This window comes from Macrobrachium nipponense, chromosome 20, assembly GCF_015104395.2.
Source record: "Macrobrachium nipponense isolate FS-2020 chromosome 20, ASM1510439v2, whole genome shotgun sequence".
Lineage (NCBI taxonomy): Eukaryota > Metazoa > Arthropoda > Malacostraca > Decapoda > Palaemonidae > Macrobrachium > Macrobrachium nipponense.
The window spans coordinates 30,240,837-30,260,070 of NC_061089.1; the positions used below are offsets into that span (position 1 = coordinate 30,240,837).

Consider the following 19,234-nt stretch of genomic DNA (forward strand, 5'->3'; position numbering starts at 1 on the left):
TGGACTGATTCAATTACGAGAGAGAAAATGAAGGGGTTATATGTTTTTTCAGTGTACTTATGCAGTATTTTGTTACAAATACTATGGGATAAAAAGGTAAATAATTGCCTTTAGCATAACGTTTTCATTTTAAAGTAGTATGATGGTTCTTGTTTATAAGCATACATATTTAGTGTTTACACTCATGTTTTATCAACAAGGTTGGGTGAGGAAGGGTACGGTATTGCCCTTGAACACACCTATATTTTTTTACTTGTCCTTATCTGGATTTTGCCAATATCCAACAGGCATTTGACTCTTATTAATCTAGATAACTGAGGGATCACTGTAATATTAACCAGCATTGTGACTTCTTTCTATCTTAAAAATACTGGATGTGTTTAAATAGTGACATTTTTATTTCTATCAGGTGTGTTGTGAATTGATCTTGACATGCATAAAACAACTGATAATACTGTTGTTTTAACCATATTTTGAGCGGTAATCAAAGCCTGTGAATAACCAATATTCTGTTGGTACTAAACACCAAAAAACAAGAAATTAACATCTATGGTAACTGTAGATTCAGGCTTCCTGACAAAAGGCAGCAGTGCTTAGTTTACTGTCAAGCATTTCTTGACAAGAGCAATCAACAAAAAAGCCCCTAAAAATAAATCTTCAATAAATCAATAGAAAAAACTGATTTCGGTATTTCTAAGTAACAACTCTGCACAGACTGTAAGAAACGGTTCTGCGAATACTAAGGAATTCTATTATAGTAAATGGAACCATACCAACCTATCATACCCTAACCTAACCTAGTTGGCCATACTACTTAGTTAGGGGACTCAACCCCCCACAAGGCCCCAGTCAAGGAAACTCTACTTTTTATCAAATATCCCTCACAGCATTAGGGATGCATGCACAATAGCATTCTATGATAGATAGCATTACAAAAATATAATCAGTTTCGAGGTTACCTACTGGTTAATTACAGTCAACTGGCAAACAATAACGGTAAATTCTTAATAAGCAACCAAATTACTATAGATAAAGGCAATTTCCAAGGAAATACCTGACAAGGGGCAATTACTTAGACCTAGCTAGTACCCTGATTTCTTGTGTTCCGTGAGTTTTGTAGTACCTCACTGTCTGAAACAAACTGAACTTTGATATTATGGAAATTTCAACTCACTGCACAAAAACCTTGGATTTGTAAGAATTTTTCTACCTCCTATAAAAATTGGTTCTGAATACCTATCTTAAACATATGGAACTAACTTTGGTTTGATGCTACCCAGTTGGTGAAATGTGACAAAGACCTTAAGAAAATCATAATAAGCTAGGTAGTACCTACTACCTACTACATACTTAGGACCTACTACCTATAGGTACTACTGGGCTTTTACTAAAGTTATTTGTCAACAAGCAGGATAAATAATGGTATGCTGGTCCTTATTCATATACCTCATAAGCATAAAATTCATTTATAAGATTAAATTGCCCTCTAAAACTGACATGAATGGTTGGTCAATACCTAGTATTTATGACTGATTCTGTATACCTACTAGCCCTACTAATAGATTTGATGACAACTGATCTCTGTTTGGTCTGAGTTCCCTGTCAGTGCTGTACCCTAACCCTATATTGGTTCTATCAAATAAGGAGGGACTCGAGGGGTCACTGGGATTTTGGGTACCTCTACTGACTTAGTAGTATCTGTCAATGATAGCTAGCTACCTATTCTGTTAGCTACCTATCTAGTGAGGTCAATTAGCCTAGGTAGTAGTATAGCTAGAATAGGAAGCTGAATTCTGATGTCACCCTCCACCCAACATCTAGCCACAGCAACAGCTATCATACAGCTTCGCCCTGGATAAAGTAAGCCACGATACCCAGCATGTTGCTTCATAAATTGGCCCAACATGACATCCCAACATAAGCCTATGAAACACTACCTTGGGTCAACCACTGAAGCTACCGTGGGCTATCTACTAGATGAGCCTACGCCATGGGTACTTAAATATACCGAGGAAAATAGCTTACTAAGCTGGCTTGTCATCGGTTCATGAAAAGGGAGCAGCACGAGAGGAATGCGAGGTTGTGGGCATGGGTACTCACACTTCGAGGATGCGATCTCCCTTGCGAATGCCAGCCTGTTCAGCCGCCCCTCCTTCCAATACCGCGGAGACATGTTGGAGGGGTGGATATAACTCGCCATTTATCGGTCTCCACTGGCCTCCTTCGCTGACCTGTCCTCGCACATTAAACCCGAACCCCGTGTCAGTTTTGTAGATGGTCACAACACGAGGGCCAGGGGTAAACCTGCTCATTGTCACGTATGGTACTACCCTTAGCAATGGTTTGTTTTCACTCTTACCAGTCTGCCATGATACCTGTAAGCTTGGTCGCTAGCTATTGCTTATATATCCGGTAAGCCCTTTACTAATCAGTGGCATATTATTGATCACTATTGTTGTTTTTATACAGTTTTAAGTATAATATACACTAATCAATATGTTTTCAGTGCATATCAAAGTCTCCTATAGCCCTTATCTTATTTTACAAGCAGTTGCATAGGTAAGGTGTCTGCGCATGTATAAGAAACGAGTCTCTCAATGTGCCAGACGAAATTCACAGGAGCGCCAGAATCAAACTGCTTTCCGAGGCCTGCCAGGGAGTCCACACTAACTGATCTAAATCACTTCAAAGCAGGATTCCGGGTGATCTTGAGCATTTAAGAGTATACGACTTACAAGGTAAAATAATTCGCGTACTCATTCCTTAACAGTATTATGCCGTATGTTTAAATTTACTCGGAAGAGTCTTATTATTTTTTACTGAAGTTGAAAGTTTAACTGAAGTGGCCTCACATATTAACCACCAACCTCTGAAAAGTTCCTGGATGGATTGTCTGTAGGCTGTAGTTAAGCATACTTGAAGTCCTTATGGGAGAATGTTAGTCTTCTCTCGCTGATGCCTGATCAGGTGTGTCCCCGCAGGTGTGTCTAGTTTTTTTGAAGTAGGTTGGCGAATGGTGAAATTTCATGGAAGGTTTTTTGCCCGTTGATTTTAACACTGAACACTAATTATAACCACGTATATAGTTTTATGGCGAACTTAATGCATTGCATATATATTTATTTCTTGAAGAGCCGAGAGAAAAAACAAATATATAGGGAATCACATAAAATCTTGTTGCCATAACATGGGCAAAACTAGTACTTTCACTATTACTGTTCCCTCTACTATCGTAGCTTAACGTGGTGTAGATGTTTGCAAACTGGCCTTTCTCGAATCTTGTCAGTGAATTGTGTATGGTAAAGTTTTATCTTCGAGTGACACGGGATAGATGCGTGTTGACAACCCAAAAATAAGCAAATATTTTGGGAGCACTGCGAAAGCAATACTTGTCCCCTGCTAACTCCAACCAGATTCCCTCCGAGAGCATTCCGATTGACGAAATGCTGAATAAACAGTAAAAACATTATTATGGCACTTATTAAAGGTACATAATTCTGTGTACTCGACATCAGCTGTTTTTAGTATGAAGGTTAAGGTTATAAGGTCACCAACCTTGGTGTAGTTTTATTTTCTATATCTCAGAGTTGAAAAGTTCTAGCCCACAGTTGTGTACAACAAAATCTATTGATAAAGTCTCCACAAAATAGATGTGTGTGTACTGATGGAAAACCCCGCAGACAACTCTCCTTTCTTTCTTGCACATTTGTGCATTATGATCCACTTTCATTGAAATCCTTTTCATTAGCTAGAAAGATTTGTGCTAACAAGGTCAGCGTGGCAGACATAGTCGACCAGACGAAGGAAAAATTATGATCGCCCAGACTTCATCGTTCAGAGATAAAATGAAGCTCATGTGTTGATCCGTTCATTGCATAATCTTGGTACCTCTTGTTTGATTTGTGCCCAGACAAAGATATTGCCAAATACACCTATTGCTGGAAGGGAATGGCTGATTTTAAAAAGATTCCGTAAACGGAAGGCTACAATACCATTCACGAGGATATACAACTTGAGAAGTGGGCGTTCTGTTTACTTTTTTTCTCCATAACCACAGACGCTCCCAGGCAACAATGTTGACCAAACATATAACACGCGATCCTAACGGTTTGCATAGCAAAACGAGGTTCCTGGAAGGTCATGGATTAGAAAAAGAAGTTGTACTTACCACTTCATTCCGACACGGAGACGAGAGGTTTGTCGCGACTCACCGATTAAGACTAGGAAGTGGTAATTCAACGCAGCTTGTTTCATCCTTTTTTTTTCCAAGTATCATTCACATTCATTCATTGTCGCTCAATTCATATTCGTTTCCGTTACATTCCTCTTTTCATATCTTTTTTTTATATATATGCGGAAATTTGAAAAGCTAAGTTTCTACAAAGCGCCTTGTCTTTTAAATGGTTCATGAAAACGGGGAAGAGAGGGAGACTAAAAAGTGAGCTTCGCTTCAGAGCGTGCCACACCTTCGTCGGTGATAATTGATGGCGCAATTCACGGCAGCAGGGAATCGTTCCAGTTGTAATATGGGAACTCTCGTCCATTCTTGAACAGTATTTTCCAATCCAGTATTGGAATCATTACTGCAGGAAAAATGCGTAGGAAAAGGAACTGAAGAAAAATAATGTAACAGGAAAACACGATTAATACTCCCCCGGAGTGAATGTGACCATGATAATTCTGCCGATTTTTTTTTTCTTCTTCTTTTGCTGAGCTGCTGTCTGCAGCCTTCTTCCCCCGATTATTAGTAATGTTTTTACTTTATTTTATGTAATTCCTAATAGATGTTTATGACAAAATCTGAAACAGAATCTTATTAAGGACTAGTGAATAATATTGACAGAAAAGTAAGAGACAGTGAATCACAGCTATCAAGATCTCCGATGTTGAAAACACAATTTGCTAGTTGAGTTTGTTACAAGAATTTTGCCAATATTATTTTCACACATCGAAGGAATACGAAAGGAACGCGAAGCTTTATATATCGCCATGAAGTAGTTGTACTAGACCACTGATTGCGTCACATGCCTAGACCTTTAAGGAGTGAAGGCATGTTGGAGCTGGTGGACATCAACTACGCAACTACAGGTAGGACGAGTTCATATCAAAGAGATGAGAACTCAGTAGGGAAAAAAAGAGAATGGTGATGAAGTATTAAATTAAAATACAAGAGAATAATAAAAGAATGATAAATGGGACACTGGAAAGATTATACGCCCTAGACAATGAGTTGTGCATTTTTGGGATGCTTCAAGAGCAAGAACCCGTGTTGCCATAAGCTAAGGCCAGCTACATTCAAGATCCAGAGACTACTTCGGTGTAATCTACAGCGTATTGCGTAAATCTAACTGTAGAAGGTGCTCCTCTACGCGGAAGAGTGGTCTACCCTCGTCTCTTCACAAGAGAATGATGGAAATAGTTTTACAATCTGTCTACTCTTACCCTCACCTTTATATTTTGCCATTATATTTGGTCATTTGCACCCCAATATTATCATACTTCTACTTACTCTTTAGTAAAAGGCTAGACTCACTGCTAATAACTGTGGTTGATGACAGCAAGGGCATGCGGTCGTAAAACCCCTTTGCCAAACAATAAACCATGCCTGAAGGTGCATCAGGCAACCGACCCCTTAATGTAGGGATAATAGCGGGGAAGAAGAAAAAGAAAGAATATTATCATACTTCCACCGGTTAAGACATAGCTCTCTGTGCCTAATACCGGTTCATCGTTATGTACGCCCTGGACCCCAATAAACCATGGTCTAAGACCAAGTAGTAATAATCGCAGCCGTGTGGTGAGTACACCAGGGCAATTCCAACGCTCTTCTAATGGCCCGGATGTTTGATAGATAGCCTCGTTTTAAGTTTTCGTATAAAGGTCAGTAAAATGTTAAACTTCACACCTATATTAACTCGGACCTGATGGAAACCAAGTGCGTGACAGTCCTTGGAAGATGATGAAAATCGGAGAAAACGGAAGTAGGAAGGGAATTCCAAAGCTTCAGCTTAGGCCGGGTTAGAGAGCCAGTCGTCCTGTTGAAGAAACGGCTAAAAGCAGAGACAGGGAGGACTGGCAAAAGAAATAAATAAAAAAAATCGCTGTTGGGAGCATACATTAACCAATCCTCTTGATTGCAACTTGTAATCGGGGAACGAGATAAACGCTCCAAAGAAAAATAATATTGCTGCGATCTCCGAGGAGATGCGTCCTAACCCGTTCATCCGTTCCCGAGTTTTAATTAACATACATATATGTATATGTGATTTTTTCGAAGCCTTGAACTTTATAAAAAGAGAGAAAAAAAGGGTAATCGCTTAAAAGAGAAAAAAAGGGTAATCGCATAAAAGAGAGAAAAAAAGGGTAATCGCATTACTGAAGTTCAGAAGCTCAGGCGATGAATAATTGAATGAGGAATCGGCCAGCATCAAAAGGGCAGGCGGCTGCAACAGAAAGGATCTAATGCAAGTGTTATTGAATTTCGAAGGTCGTTCGTTCAACATCTATAGGACTTTGATGTTCGGAGCCGCATTCTTTTCATCAGCAGCACTAACACGTTCCCCTTCTACTCCTGTTACACGCAGTGACTGCGTGGTGCCTCCTCCCATTGGAATCATACCCCTTCCACTGGAAGCATGGCGGTCCCCCTCCCCCTCCCTAACTCACTGTTCGCCTTTGAAAGTCGTTCGAGGATCGTCGAGAGAGGATGTCCGGCCCCTGGAAGTAACAGTGCAATCTATAGTAAGGCTGCGCAGTTCCGATTTGGCTGAACTCGTGTGCAAAAGTCTCTCTAGCACTGAGGAATAGCTCTGAAATTCTTTAAAAAAAAATAACGGCAAATAAATAGAGAAATAGAGACCAATGCGATGTAACCAAAATAAACGGAGGGTGTTCCTAGACGACTGAGACCTTTTGTGCGACTCTGGACATTGCGTCAAAAACTTGATTGTCTAGGATGCTAATTGAAGGCTTCTGACGCAGCGTTCAAGCAAAAATTGACCAACGTGCCAGTACGGCGTCAAAAAAGTTGGCTGGAAGTCCACCCTTCGCCTCCGATGTAGCAATAGGCCTTGATAATTCGACGTAGAATAGCTGTTCAATTAAGTCCATGACTCCATGCCAGCTGGATCTCTTTATAGTTCTCCGTAATTGTAATGACAACCCTCCTACGATACCATAAAACCAACGTTTACCTGCAATTCTCATAATAATATTGCTAATGAAAATAATATGTCATCGAGGATTCTATAAAACCTGAAGTTAGTAACAATAATGGCTTTTCTTATAGTATAAAGCCCGTGTTTGCCTGTAATTTTCACAAGTGCCAAGGACTTTATAGCGTCACTGTCAGCACGACAAATTTATTTCACAATACCTCAGGTTTTTAATCCCCCCTGGTTTATTATTTTTTGCTTGTTGGGCACAATTCTCATTTAGATTCACAGGGTGTTAGGTATAGGCCAAACTATGGCCGCGTACGATAGCAGCTTAATTTCATGATTCATCTTTTGTTGTGGATTCATTAACCCTATAGGAAGGTCGTGGGTTCCAAGCGGACTGCGTCACTTCACTTCTTTTACTGAAAGAGTTCTTCTGAGCTCGGCTGCATTCGAATGAGCTTGGATAATTATAGACGCATATTTCCTTATTTCAAACAACTTTTCTGAGACAAGTTCAGTAGCCCTCTAATGGAAAGAATCTCAATCGGGCTCACGTCCCTCCAATGAAGAAAAGAATCGAGAAGAGGAGATCAATATAACAAAAGACTAATAATGAAACCATTTTTAGATAGAATCATGCATTTTTCATCACTTTATCCGTGACGTCACTCTCTCCCGCAGTTCCTGCCAAGGGATTTGAGGGAAATACCAGAAGTGGACTGAACCGCGATCACAAAGGATCTGAGGTGGCGATCTCACGGTCACAAATTCCCGAGATGTACACTAGTATTGCACCAGCCCGGGTTTTTCTTTATTTGTCATGCCCCTAGGATTGGGGTGGAAAACATAATGATAATATTTTCTATGGTTAGTCTGAAATATGGCGTCCCGCTTTTTTCAGGGAAGGTTCCGGCACTCGGTTACGGTCACAGAAACGAAAGTTCCACAAATATTCAAGAAAATTGCTTTAGTTTAAACTAAAGCGAGTTGACTGATATGAATTACATAATAATACAAATAACAATGGATGAGCACATAGTACGATGATTTTTGAAAAACAAATAAAGGGTTTGGCTTTGGATCACGGAAGAGTTAATTGAATGCTGAGACGGATCCTGATTCAGATAATGAGTTAAGTTTTTGTTTGTTTGCTTTTCTCTCTCTCTCTCTCTCTCTCTCTCTCTCTCTCTCTCTCTCCGTTGACAGTATTATGCGCGCTGTGGTTTCCAGTTCTTTCTCTGTTTGTCTTTGCCAAAGGTCTAGAATGATTAAGGAGACTGGGTTATTGTATCCGTCAATTTTCCCATGTGTCCCGACTCCCGAGTTTCCTGAGGAGTCTTTTTCAAAGTAACGTACGAGAAAAATCATCGTAGGTGAAGTTGTAGGCAGACAACGGTAAAGGGCAGAGCAGAGGCAAACAGGCACAATGGTACTGGAAACATAAAACCGACCTAGTCACTGTATCTGAGCTCTGATCGGCGTAACGGAGCGATAGAATATAAGCAAGGTCAGCGACAGGAAAATTCGTTGTTTGGTTCTTATGAATCCATACCCGACCAAAAGTCTTTCATTTTTTAAAAATTTATTTTTACTTTAAGTTGATTAAAAGTGTAAATTCGTTAGAACAAGTGAAATCTTGTCATTCAATGCTCACGTTAAACAAGCTACTGTAAAACTTCGTTTTGTAAAAGCCAAGTCATGGAACGGCTGTAACTATGAGGTGACCACGGTCATGCTGGCTGTAAAGCGTAAGAATAAATGAAAGGTTTCAAATGTCACCTTAGCTAAATATGGGCAAAGTTACTAGGTATTGATATCACATGAATTGGTCTCATTTTGACGCACAGTTGCATGATGCTGCCTCGCCCATATCGCAAGAAGCGTTACAGGTGTAATTGCATCCGACTGTATACGACAAGCGATTTCCCTCTTCACTTGTGGGTCAGTTCCGCGTTGTGACAGATTTTCTACCAAAAAGAAATGTGTGTCATGACTGTTATTCTAAATGACAACTACATCATTTTCCATTTCACAGCCTGAAATGAATAAGGCCATTCATTCAACGCGTACTCGATAATCCATTTTTTTCCCAAGACCTTTGGCTGATAACCTTAAGAGGCGTCTGGACTGAAAACATTACATTTTGAGATACAATGACGAGGCCATTTTCTCTCGATACAATAGAAACAAAACCAATTATCATTGCGCACGGAGTACGTTACAGTTATTTCTTTTACCATCTGAGCCATGATCAGCTGGAAGAGGCCGGGGTTGACGTATGGCCATTATTAGAATGGAAGAAATTCACCTGAGAAGAAGACAAAGACGACACCCACTTGGATTCGGCAAGGCGATGTTTTCACGGTGGTAACAGATAAGAATAGTATATCCATTTTAGAAATATCTCGTCCATGTAAAGACTTATGAATAATTAGCCTTCTCCTGTTTGAATTACTGTCAGTCAGTCATGCAGTCATTAACCCAGAAAATACTTGAGAACTGCTTCCATTTTACACAGTTCTATTTCTTTCGACTTCGATGATGATCTGTGCATCCGAGATCACACAGTGATGAAATGATTTCGAAAGAAGAAAAATACTTTTCTGTTTCCTTAGAGCAAAGAAAAATACTAACCTTTACAATGACAATACTCATATACCGACCCACAGTGTTTTTGTCGTCTTAATATTTATGTTCAGCGCGAATTCCTACAGTAGTCTTTAACACATACGTGCGACAGCCGATAAAGTCATCATTATGAGCTTACCTGTTCCTAATTGTGCTCCAGTTCTACCTAAAAGCACGCTCCTGAACCCCAACTGCCTTCCTTTACCTACGTCCTACTATTTGGTTCCACATTAGTATTTCTACCTTTAACTTTTTTATGAAAGGGTTTTCTGAATTTCCCCAAAATACACAATCAAAATTGACTGCAATCACGGAAGGAAATAATATGATCTTTGAAACTAAACAACAAAGATCCTATAAGGATCATAATCGGCAAGTTCAGGTTCCAATCGATAACAGGAAAGACCGATCAGATGAAATTTATGCTTCTGTGCTCTAGTTACAGAGACATATTTACAGGTGAACTCTACAGAGTTCTCCGTGATGAACACTGGAACACTACCCTGTGAAGAATTTTTGTCCAAATGTGCATATAACTGGAAGAACATCAAACTCAAATGTAATAATAATAGTAATAAGATCCCTGAAAAGGAACCAGGAAAAACTAGATACCGAAGTAGCTCCAGGCCTCATGCAGAAGAGTGTGCTACTGAAAACAGGGCACATAGTGAGAAAAGGAGGCAGGATGCAACCCGGAACCCCAGACTATAAAAAACTACCCAGTCGAATTGGATGACTGTGATAGACCTCGTAATAATAATAATAATAATAATAATAATAATAATAATAATAATAATAATAATAATAATAGTAATAATAATAACTCTAAATCATTCACAGAGTCGATTACATAAAGTGTCTTGATATCTCCTGAAAGTTTGAACCGAGAGCGGCCTGCATCAGTTATTTTTAGTACCCGGATATCCCATAGTGATAAGTGGAAGGCTAAAGACCTGTATACGTATATAGCGAGCATGGGCATACATAGGTGATGGTTCAAATAGATACTGATTGAACATTCATTGCACTTGCTACTTGATGTGGGTCATTGAAAATTCCTTTTGTTATTTATTCAGGTGGTGGAGAATTGCTCCTTTGCATGTTTACTCGCAAACGCGCACGAACATGCACATATACATACACACACATTTATATATATATATATATATATATATATATATATATATATATATATACATATATATATATAATATATATATATATATATGTGTATATATATATGTGTGTGTGTGTATGTATGTATATATATATATATATATATATATATATATATATATATATATATATATATATATATATGTATATAGAAGACTTGTAGGAGGAAGTACATCTCAGCTGGTCCTTAAAATATTTATTACAACGTTTCAAAACACAAAGGTTTCATTTTCAAGCTGTAAAGACATAAAACAATAAAATTAATATTAAAAGCGCTAAATTATAAATAAAAGACATAATACATTATAAAAGACAAGATAAAAAAAAAATAAAAACTAGTTAGCAGAACCAACCATCAAGAGAGAAAGGGAGGACAGAAGTCAGAAGGAACAAACCAGAAATGACCGGCAACAGCTCACGTTAGGTAAAGAGTTGTCGAGAAAGACTGCGTGTTCAATTGAGGAACAAGCTGTTTAATAAACAAGGATTCCAGAATTGTCAGTAGTTTGCCATTCGGTGCCCGTCCCAATATTTCAAAATCTTTGTATTGTATATTCAGCTTGCATTTATTAGCGTGTTGTCTGATATTAGAAAATTCTGGATTAGCAAGTTTGTTACCAGTTCTATAGCTAACGCCATTATGGCAATCAATTCTGACCCTCAGTAACCTCTGTGTGGATCCCACGTAGGTCCCCAGATTACATCTAGGGCAATTAAACTTGTATACAACACATGAGGTCATCAAAGGGTCAAGTTTATCCTTGAATTTAAACAAACTACCTAAACTGAGTGGGTTTGTTGGGATGATATTAAATCTAATAGCTGGTATATAATCAAATATGAGTTTTCTTAGTGCATCGTAGAAATTTTTGTCATGGATTAAAGGTACATTTGCATAAAATGGAAGCTTAGGCACAGTAGGTAAGGAGACTTTTGGGATAAAAACGTTATTAAGAAGTTTACGAACATACCCGTGAAAAAGTGTAGTGGGAAAATAATTGTTGGTAAAATATTGACGTAAAAAGTTGATTTCTTCGTTAAAAAATTCCCAACTAGATGTCAATGAGAAGGTTTCTTCTTCTTCCTCTTTGACTGTGGATTTCCGTCTCCCGAGTTTGAAAAAAATGGAAAAACAAAATAACAATGAAAAAGTTATAGGAGGCCAATAGAGTGCTTGTAGTACTAGCACTGATTAGATAAGATTTTAGAGATTATTTGCGTGAGAATTGTGTATAATCGCAACTCCTCTACAAATTATGTTTACTTGGCAAGGACTGTTTATCATTTGATAACAAATATTAAAAGCAGACACAGTTTTTGATAGCAATTGCTCTAAAGAAAGGGAGTCGAGTTTCTCCCAAGTTGCCTTTTAATCAATCTTCTAGGTTTTGACGAGTGTAAAACAACATTCTTTCTTAATTCAATTACTGATTTATTGTTTCTCTTTGTTTCCTCGCTTATTATATGCAGACGTTTTATTCTGTGGAAGTTTGGTTGGTCAGTTAGATGCCTGTTGGGCTTATTTTCTGGGAATTTTTGTTTATTTTGACTAAAAATGATAAAAAAAGAGAGTAAGTTTTCAGCAGTTGCATCCGTGAATTAAATACATTTCTCCTGAGCTGCTTTGTGAAGAAGTGCCAACCTCGCCACGAGTAGAGAAACCTACAGACAGACAGGCGCAAATCCTTTTAGACTTATATGGAAATCTAAGTCACACCGACACAAGCACACACACGCGTGCGCAATATTACTTAGGCAGAAATCTCCTACTTGGCAACAGCAAGCCAGTAAATGAGAATTATTACTGAAATTGATCAATTTTCGAATGGAATGAGTCTGAATGACCAGTGATTTTTTAAAAGATGTGTCCACGGACACAACGCCACATTCGAACCAGAAAACACGATAAGAAAACAGCAAATATACATAGAAATAAACAAAAATGAATTAGCAAACAGACGATTACAAAGATTCATGAGCATTATTAGAAGGCACTGGCGTATGGCGCTTGAGCAACGGGTTATAAGCCCTGCCTTTCGATCGAAACAGGAACTCAGAGGGAGGAAAGAAATGCTTGCATGTTCAATACACACACACACACACACACACACACACACACACACAACACACACACATATATATATATATATATATATCTATATATATATATATATATATATATATATATATATGTGTGTGTGTGTGTGTGTGTGTGTGTGTGTACTCACACGAAGGGTAATACGGTTTTATTACCTTGGCATCATCACATCTTGTCAAAACACCCAGATAACAGTTGCAGTTATCTAATCATTAATTTCAGAATGAAATATAAGGACTTAGACGTGAGCTTATTGGACCTTTAGATAAGACTATTAATGGCTTAGCTTTGCCAACACTATTTTTCAATGAAAGGTCAGGAGTCGACGGGAGAGCCGTTTCTCAGGCAAACACACGTCTTGAATGTTAGCGTTATCAATTTAAATTCTTGGTAACTGATTGAAAGTCATGCCTGACGAGTACTGATACATATTTTGTTCACGCAGGGAAACGGCATACACTAATTTATCGATGTAGCGCAGCATGGACGACGAATGATCACTGCTATGTATTCTCGTAAATGCGAGAGCCTCCTTCATTTCTTGTTTTAAGGAACTGAATTTACTCTGGAGACCTCTGCGATTCCCGGCCGATAACGATGATTCAGCATCATCAGCAAAACATTCTTGAATTTTTCCTGCGATGTCTTTCGTTCGAGTTGACCTCATCTTGTTCAACATCACTGAAAGAATTCGGGTCTCATCGTGATAAGTTAAAGACGTTGCGCGTTGGAACTTCATTAATTTTGGCCATGACTTTCCATCTCCGTTCTGTTCATTCTGCGCTTGAAATTTCGCATGTGGTCTGAATAGTGGAAATCAATTTAGACAAGACCGTCAGATCTATTGGGGAGATATACTAACATAACAGCCAACCCTGTTTGCTGACAAACGTTGTTGTCACTGTGCAGCAAACTGGGCACTATTTGAAACAATCCCCCGTAGTAGGGGGGAGTGCCGTCAGTGCGCCTTATGCGGTGCACTGTAGGCATTACTCTTTGCAACGTGCCTTCGGCCTTTACCTGCAACCCCTTTCGTCCCTTTTACTGTACCTCCTTTCACATTCTCTTTCTTCCATCTTACTTTCCACCCTCTCCTAACAATTGAATAATAGTGCAACTGCGAGATTTTCTTCCTATTACACCTGTCAAACATTTGACTGCCAATTTCCGTTTTAGCACCGAATGACCTCGTAGGACCCAGTGCTTGGCCTTTGGCCTAAATTCTATATTCAACAAAAATTTTATTTGGAATAATCAGTCACGTCAGCACTAGAACTCGAGAAGTGAAACAGTGTCTATAAGCGACTGGCATCGGGTTTGTCCTGCCGGGATGAGCGCGCGCTCCAGTCCGCTTGGGTATTGCCCATACACGTAGATGACTTGCTCTACGCATATTTTGAGAGGGCAGAGTTCATATGCAGTGGCCGTATTCCTTTCAGTCCTGTAGTGTCCTGATATAGTCAGTGTTTTCAAATCATGGCACCAAGTAAAAGGAAGATAAGGGCAATAATAATAATAGCACTCCTGCAAGACGAATATGAGCATGAAATATGCAAGAAAAAATAACAAAGAAAGCTACAGTAATGAGGAAGTTTATACCTCCTGAGGAAGAGTTAATTGCAACATTAAGGCTCCCAGCAACGTTTCTTGGTCTTCTGTAAAGAGCAATAAATCAAAATACCATAACTTGGGCACACATAGTACATTAGGTCAAACTGCAGATTAGTACCGCGGGGGACAAAACTGCAGATTAGTACCGCGGGGGACAAAACTGCAGACTACTACCGCGGCGGGCAAAACTGCAGACTACTACCGCGGGAGCAAAATTACAGATTACTACCGTGGTTGACAAAACTGCAACGACTTCCGCGGGGGCAAAACTGCAGACTTCTACCGCGGGAAGGCAAAACTGCAGACTACTGAAAGGTAAGCAATAAAATACGTGTCAAAATGGGTGGGTCAACCCAGTCGTCCTGCTAGTCCATCCCCACACGCACCACAGACTGTCGGGGGACAATGCCAGTCTTGGCTGGACTGATCTGTCCGGTTGAACACGTTGACAAGATGAGAGGACTGGCTAGTCTCGCCGGGATGTGTCATTTTTACCTCCCCACACACGATAAAGATTTGCCGGTTCATGTCAATCTCGGTAAAAGCAGCGAAGTCAGTCCTTTACGTGTATGGCATGCTTAACTGAAATGATCGTTGCAGAATGATCCCAGCTGCTGACGTTTTCATTGCTTAAATACTACCGATGAGTTATTACGTGAATATGTTTACTTTTACGTCGTCAGTAACGTTATTTGCTCCTTCCTTCATGTGAGTCATTATCTCATCAACTATCAATCTATGAAATGTAATGTCATCTACTCTGGTAACTCTTAGAGCGTTTGATAAAGGCCCTGAGGCCCAAAATAGCCACAGAAACATTCCATCGACTAAGTCTTCATCCTTCTTACTTTTTATACTGAAGGACAATGGAAATTTTTCTGTCACGGCTTTAGCGCATGTCAAGGAATTTGGCTTTAGCGCATGTCAAGGAATTTGGTTCATTATTTCATTTACATTATCCATGTTTCTTAGTAAATTCCCACTCACTCACTCACTCTGGTGGCTCTCGGGCCTCTTGGTGGCCCATGGCCGCTTGCACCAGACCTCTCCAGGTTCTCCTGTTGAGTACTGCATCTCTCCAGGTATTCTCAGGCTGCTCAGTTCCCAGTTCTCTTAGATCTCTGAACACATTATCCTTCCATCTCATCCTCGGTCTCCCCACCTGTCTTTCCTTGTCTGCTGATCCTTCTAATAAATCCAGCCCAGGACCCACCTTGATCCAGTCATGAAAATGTTGTTTTTGGATTGAGTGGTGTTGGTAGTCAGTAGCCTTTTTAGTCTTTTGTTCATTTGTTGAGTAGGTAGCTTGTAAGACCTACAGCAAGAGTTAGTCCCTCGCTGGTTGGAGAATGATCAGTCTCATAGCTTCAGCGCCACATCGTCCCATTTCGTTTCCCATTTAGAAGCAAAAGACGCGAGAAATAATGGGGCATTTCCCCATCTGATTTGAAAGGCAGTTGGCCCCTCACTCGGTTAACGTTGTAATTCCTCTACTCAGACATTGCTGGTGTTTCTCCACTTCTTCGAACAATATGGGTCTAATTTTCAGAAATGGATGAATTTATTCAAATAGGCCGTAAATACAGGGCAGCCACTGTCTAGAGCAGCCATCTTCTGGTCTTTCCACAGCCGGTACCCCTCTCATACCTCTAACTGATCGTGGTTAGGCCTCCCCCAACCTCTCCCACACTTGTTTCTCCAACAGATGAATTGCGTTGCTGCCAACCGAGATGCGGAGGTGTCCAGTATCGGGTAATTCTGCTGAGAAAAAAAAAAATTCATTCATCGGCAGCAAAATTTTCCAAAAACCACCATAGTCAGACTAAGGATTTCTCTATATATCCGTAAATTAGAATGTTTTCAGTGATGATGGTGAACCGATTGAATCTAGTGAAAATCTATATAATTGTAAACCATAGCTAGCTACTAGGGAATCCATCCAAAGTATTTTGTTTGTTATAGATTTTTGGTCACCAACAGACACTCACCAAGGTGAGAGCAGTCTTCCAAGGTCATGACCGAGCCATGAGATTGTTCAGCTTCGACCTTCATAGCAGTTTGACTGCCTCGCCCCCTCACAAATTATGAAATTAAATTCAGTTATTTTCAGATGATCTTACTCCGTATCTTTGCGTCCATCCTCACCATTTAAGGGTCTTACTACAAGATTGTAAATTTACATTTGAATTGCAGTAAGTAAACAACAGAATTTTCAGTCTGAAAGAAGGATGCTAGTGTTCAGGCTCCTTCCTGTCTTAAGTCGTGATTAACAGTATCGTAAGCACACATGCGTATATATATATATATATATATATATATATTATATATATATATATATATATACATATATATATACATAAACACACACACACACACACACACACACACACATATATATATATATATATATATATATATATATATATATACTGTTGATGGTCGAAAGCTTTAATCCTGTACAAGAAATATATATTTTAAACTACAGAAAGATTTTACTTCATTGTGGATTGTATCCCCATTTACTTAGAGGTACGACATAGTATCTGGCTTCTGTATATATATAATATATATATATATATATATATATATATATATATATATATATATATATATATACAGGATTAATAGAGAACACCTAAATTTACAGCCTTTTCTGGTTAGAAGGGGTAACGCCACACAGAGAGAGACAGACAGACAGAAAGAGAAGGCGGAAAATCACCCAAGTACTTTCTTCAATCAGGTGTGGGCGGCATCTCATAGACGTGGAGAAAGGGGCGGCGACTCCTCCCTCCGCGTGATGAGTGATGACCGAGCACGCCTCTTCAAATCCGAAAGGTCACAGGTCTTCGGGATCAGGGAAGTTAACACTTTCGATCAATAGCTTTGCTCTGCTGCCACGATAAATATATCTGATCACTCTTTTTTAGAGCTGATAGAAATCCAGTTTTTTGTTCTGCGTGGATGGTTTTTGTTATACAGGATTTCGCTCTCGTTAGCCTGCGCTTTGTCCATCTTCATTGTCTGTGTTCGATATTCTTTTTCGAGTCCCGTCAGGTTGATTTATTCGGTAATAATGGATTCTCGAGGGTTATAGATTTTGTACATTTCATATATATATATATATATATTATATCTATATATATAGATATATATAATATTATAAAGTCAGTCTGCTGGTAAAGGACAGTGTGTCGAAAGGCCTAGCAACCAATCTGTTGTTTCACTTTTCTTTCGTTGCATTTGTCTTTATTTTATAGACTCATCACCTTACATATCTTCGTGAATCTTTTACAGACACACACTCACACGCACACACATATATATGGAAAGAATGAACACAAAGAATTTATCTTACGTAGTACTACATGTAATTCCGTCACTGCTACGCACAAACAACATGTGCGCACATACACACTTGTGTATTGCTAACTACCGCACTTGTACTGAAAGATACCATTTTACAATAATTCTCCGATGGGCTCGTTCTTTCATCCGTTCGTTTTAGATGAAGCATACCTGTGCTGTGACACGGGTTCTTGCTCTTGGGTAGCCCCAGTACCGATACGTGTTGCTTCAGTACTTTTCCTGTTCGTTCTACATTGACGTCGCTAATGTAGAACGGGAATTTAAAGATGCCCGGATAACATTCACATAGAATTCATGAACAAGTTCAAGGTTATAAGCCACCCCAAACACCTGCTGAGGACAGAGGACTTGATCGTAACAGGTGTTCAGTTGTGAACGTCTCTGTTGGCAATAGGCAAATGCACTTGGCGATAACACTCAGCCTTTTCTTGAGAAACCTGTTCAACTGTGGAATCCATCTTATGTCCTGGAAACACACACACACACACACACACACACACACACACACACACATATATATATATATATATATATATATATATATATATATATATATGTATATATATATATATAATATATATATATATATATATATATATTATATATATATATATATAGTATATATATATATATATATATATATATTCTTTATTCCAGCTCACGGCCATATACATAGAATATACAAAACAGAGGCATTACGAGAGAGGCACAAGATACACGAGATTAAAAAAAAATAATGATAAAAATGATAATTAATAATTGGCAATATCCGCACAGTTGCTGAAGTTGTAGTATAAAACGGTAATTATATTAATGGCAGTGAAAATAATAGTAAAAAATATTAAAAATTGTAACAATCAAAAACAGATTGCATGCAATTATATATATATATATATATATATATATATATATTATATATATATATATTATATATATATATCTGTTGTATGCAAAGGATACGAATTAAAAAGATAACGACTTTTGTTCCCACTACTTGAAGGGAGCGTGAATGCGTTCGTCGGCCGCCCTCTACTCTCTCGGGGAGTCAGGAGGCGAAAGAGAGCAGATGACGTCACCCGCCTGCCTCTCTCTACCTCATTGGACAACTTTTCCACTCTGACGTCATGAGTAGTCCCATAGATGCAACCTGCTCAATACACTTCAATAGATTTTAGCGTATTTCTTTTATATTAAG

General features: G+C 38.9%; 2 protein-coding genes across 2 annotated transcripts in view; one reads left to right on the top strand and one right to left on the bottom strand.

Annotated features, from left to right (window-relative positions):
- The window catches only part of LOC135224371 (sorting nexin-27-like), a 74,726-nt gene extending 72,267 nt beyond the window's left edge, over positions 1 to 2,459 (bottom strand). The window contains 1 exon segment of the mRNA XM_064263329.1: positions 2,101 to 2,459. Coding sequence (XP_064119399.1) covers positions 2,101 to 2,312 — 212 coding nt within the window. The 5' untranslated portion in view covers positions 2,313 to 2,459.
- A 127-nt stretch (positions 2,460 to 2,586) lies between these two features.
- LOC135224380 (glucoside xylosyltransferase 1-like) overlaps positions 2,587 to 19,234 on the top strand; it is a 28,221-nt gene continuing 11,573 nt past the window's right edge. The window contains exon 1 of the transcript XR_010316714.1: positions 2,587 to 2,738. The gene's annotated coding sequence lies outside the window, so the exon portion shown is untranslated. The remainder of the gene's footprint in view (positions 2,739 to 19,234) is intronic.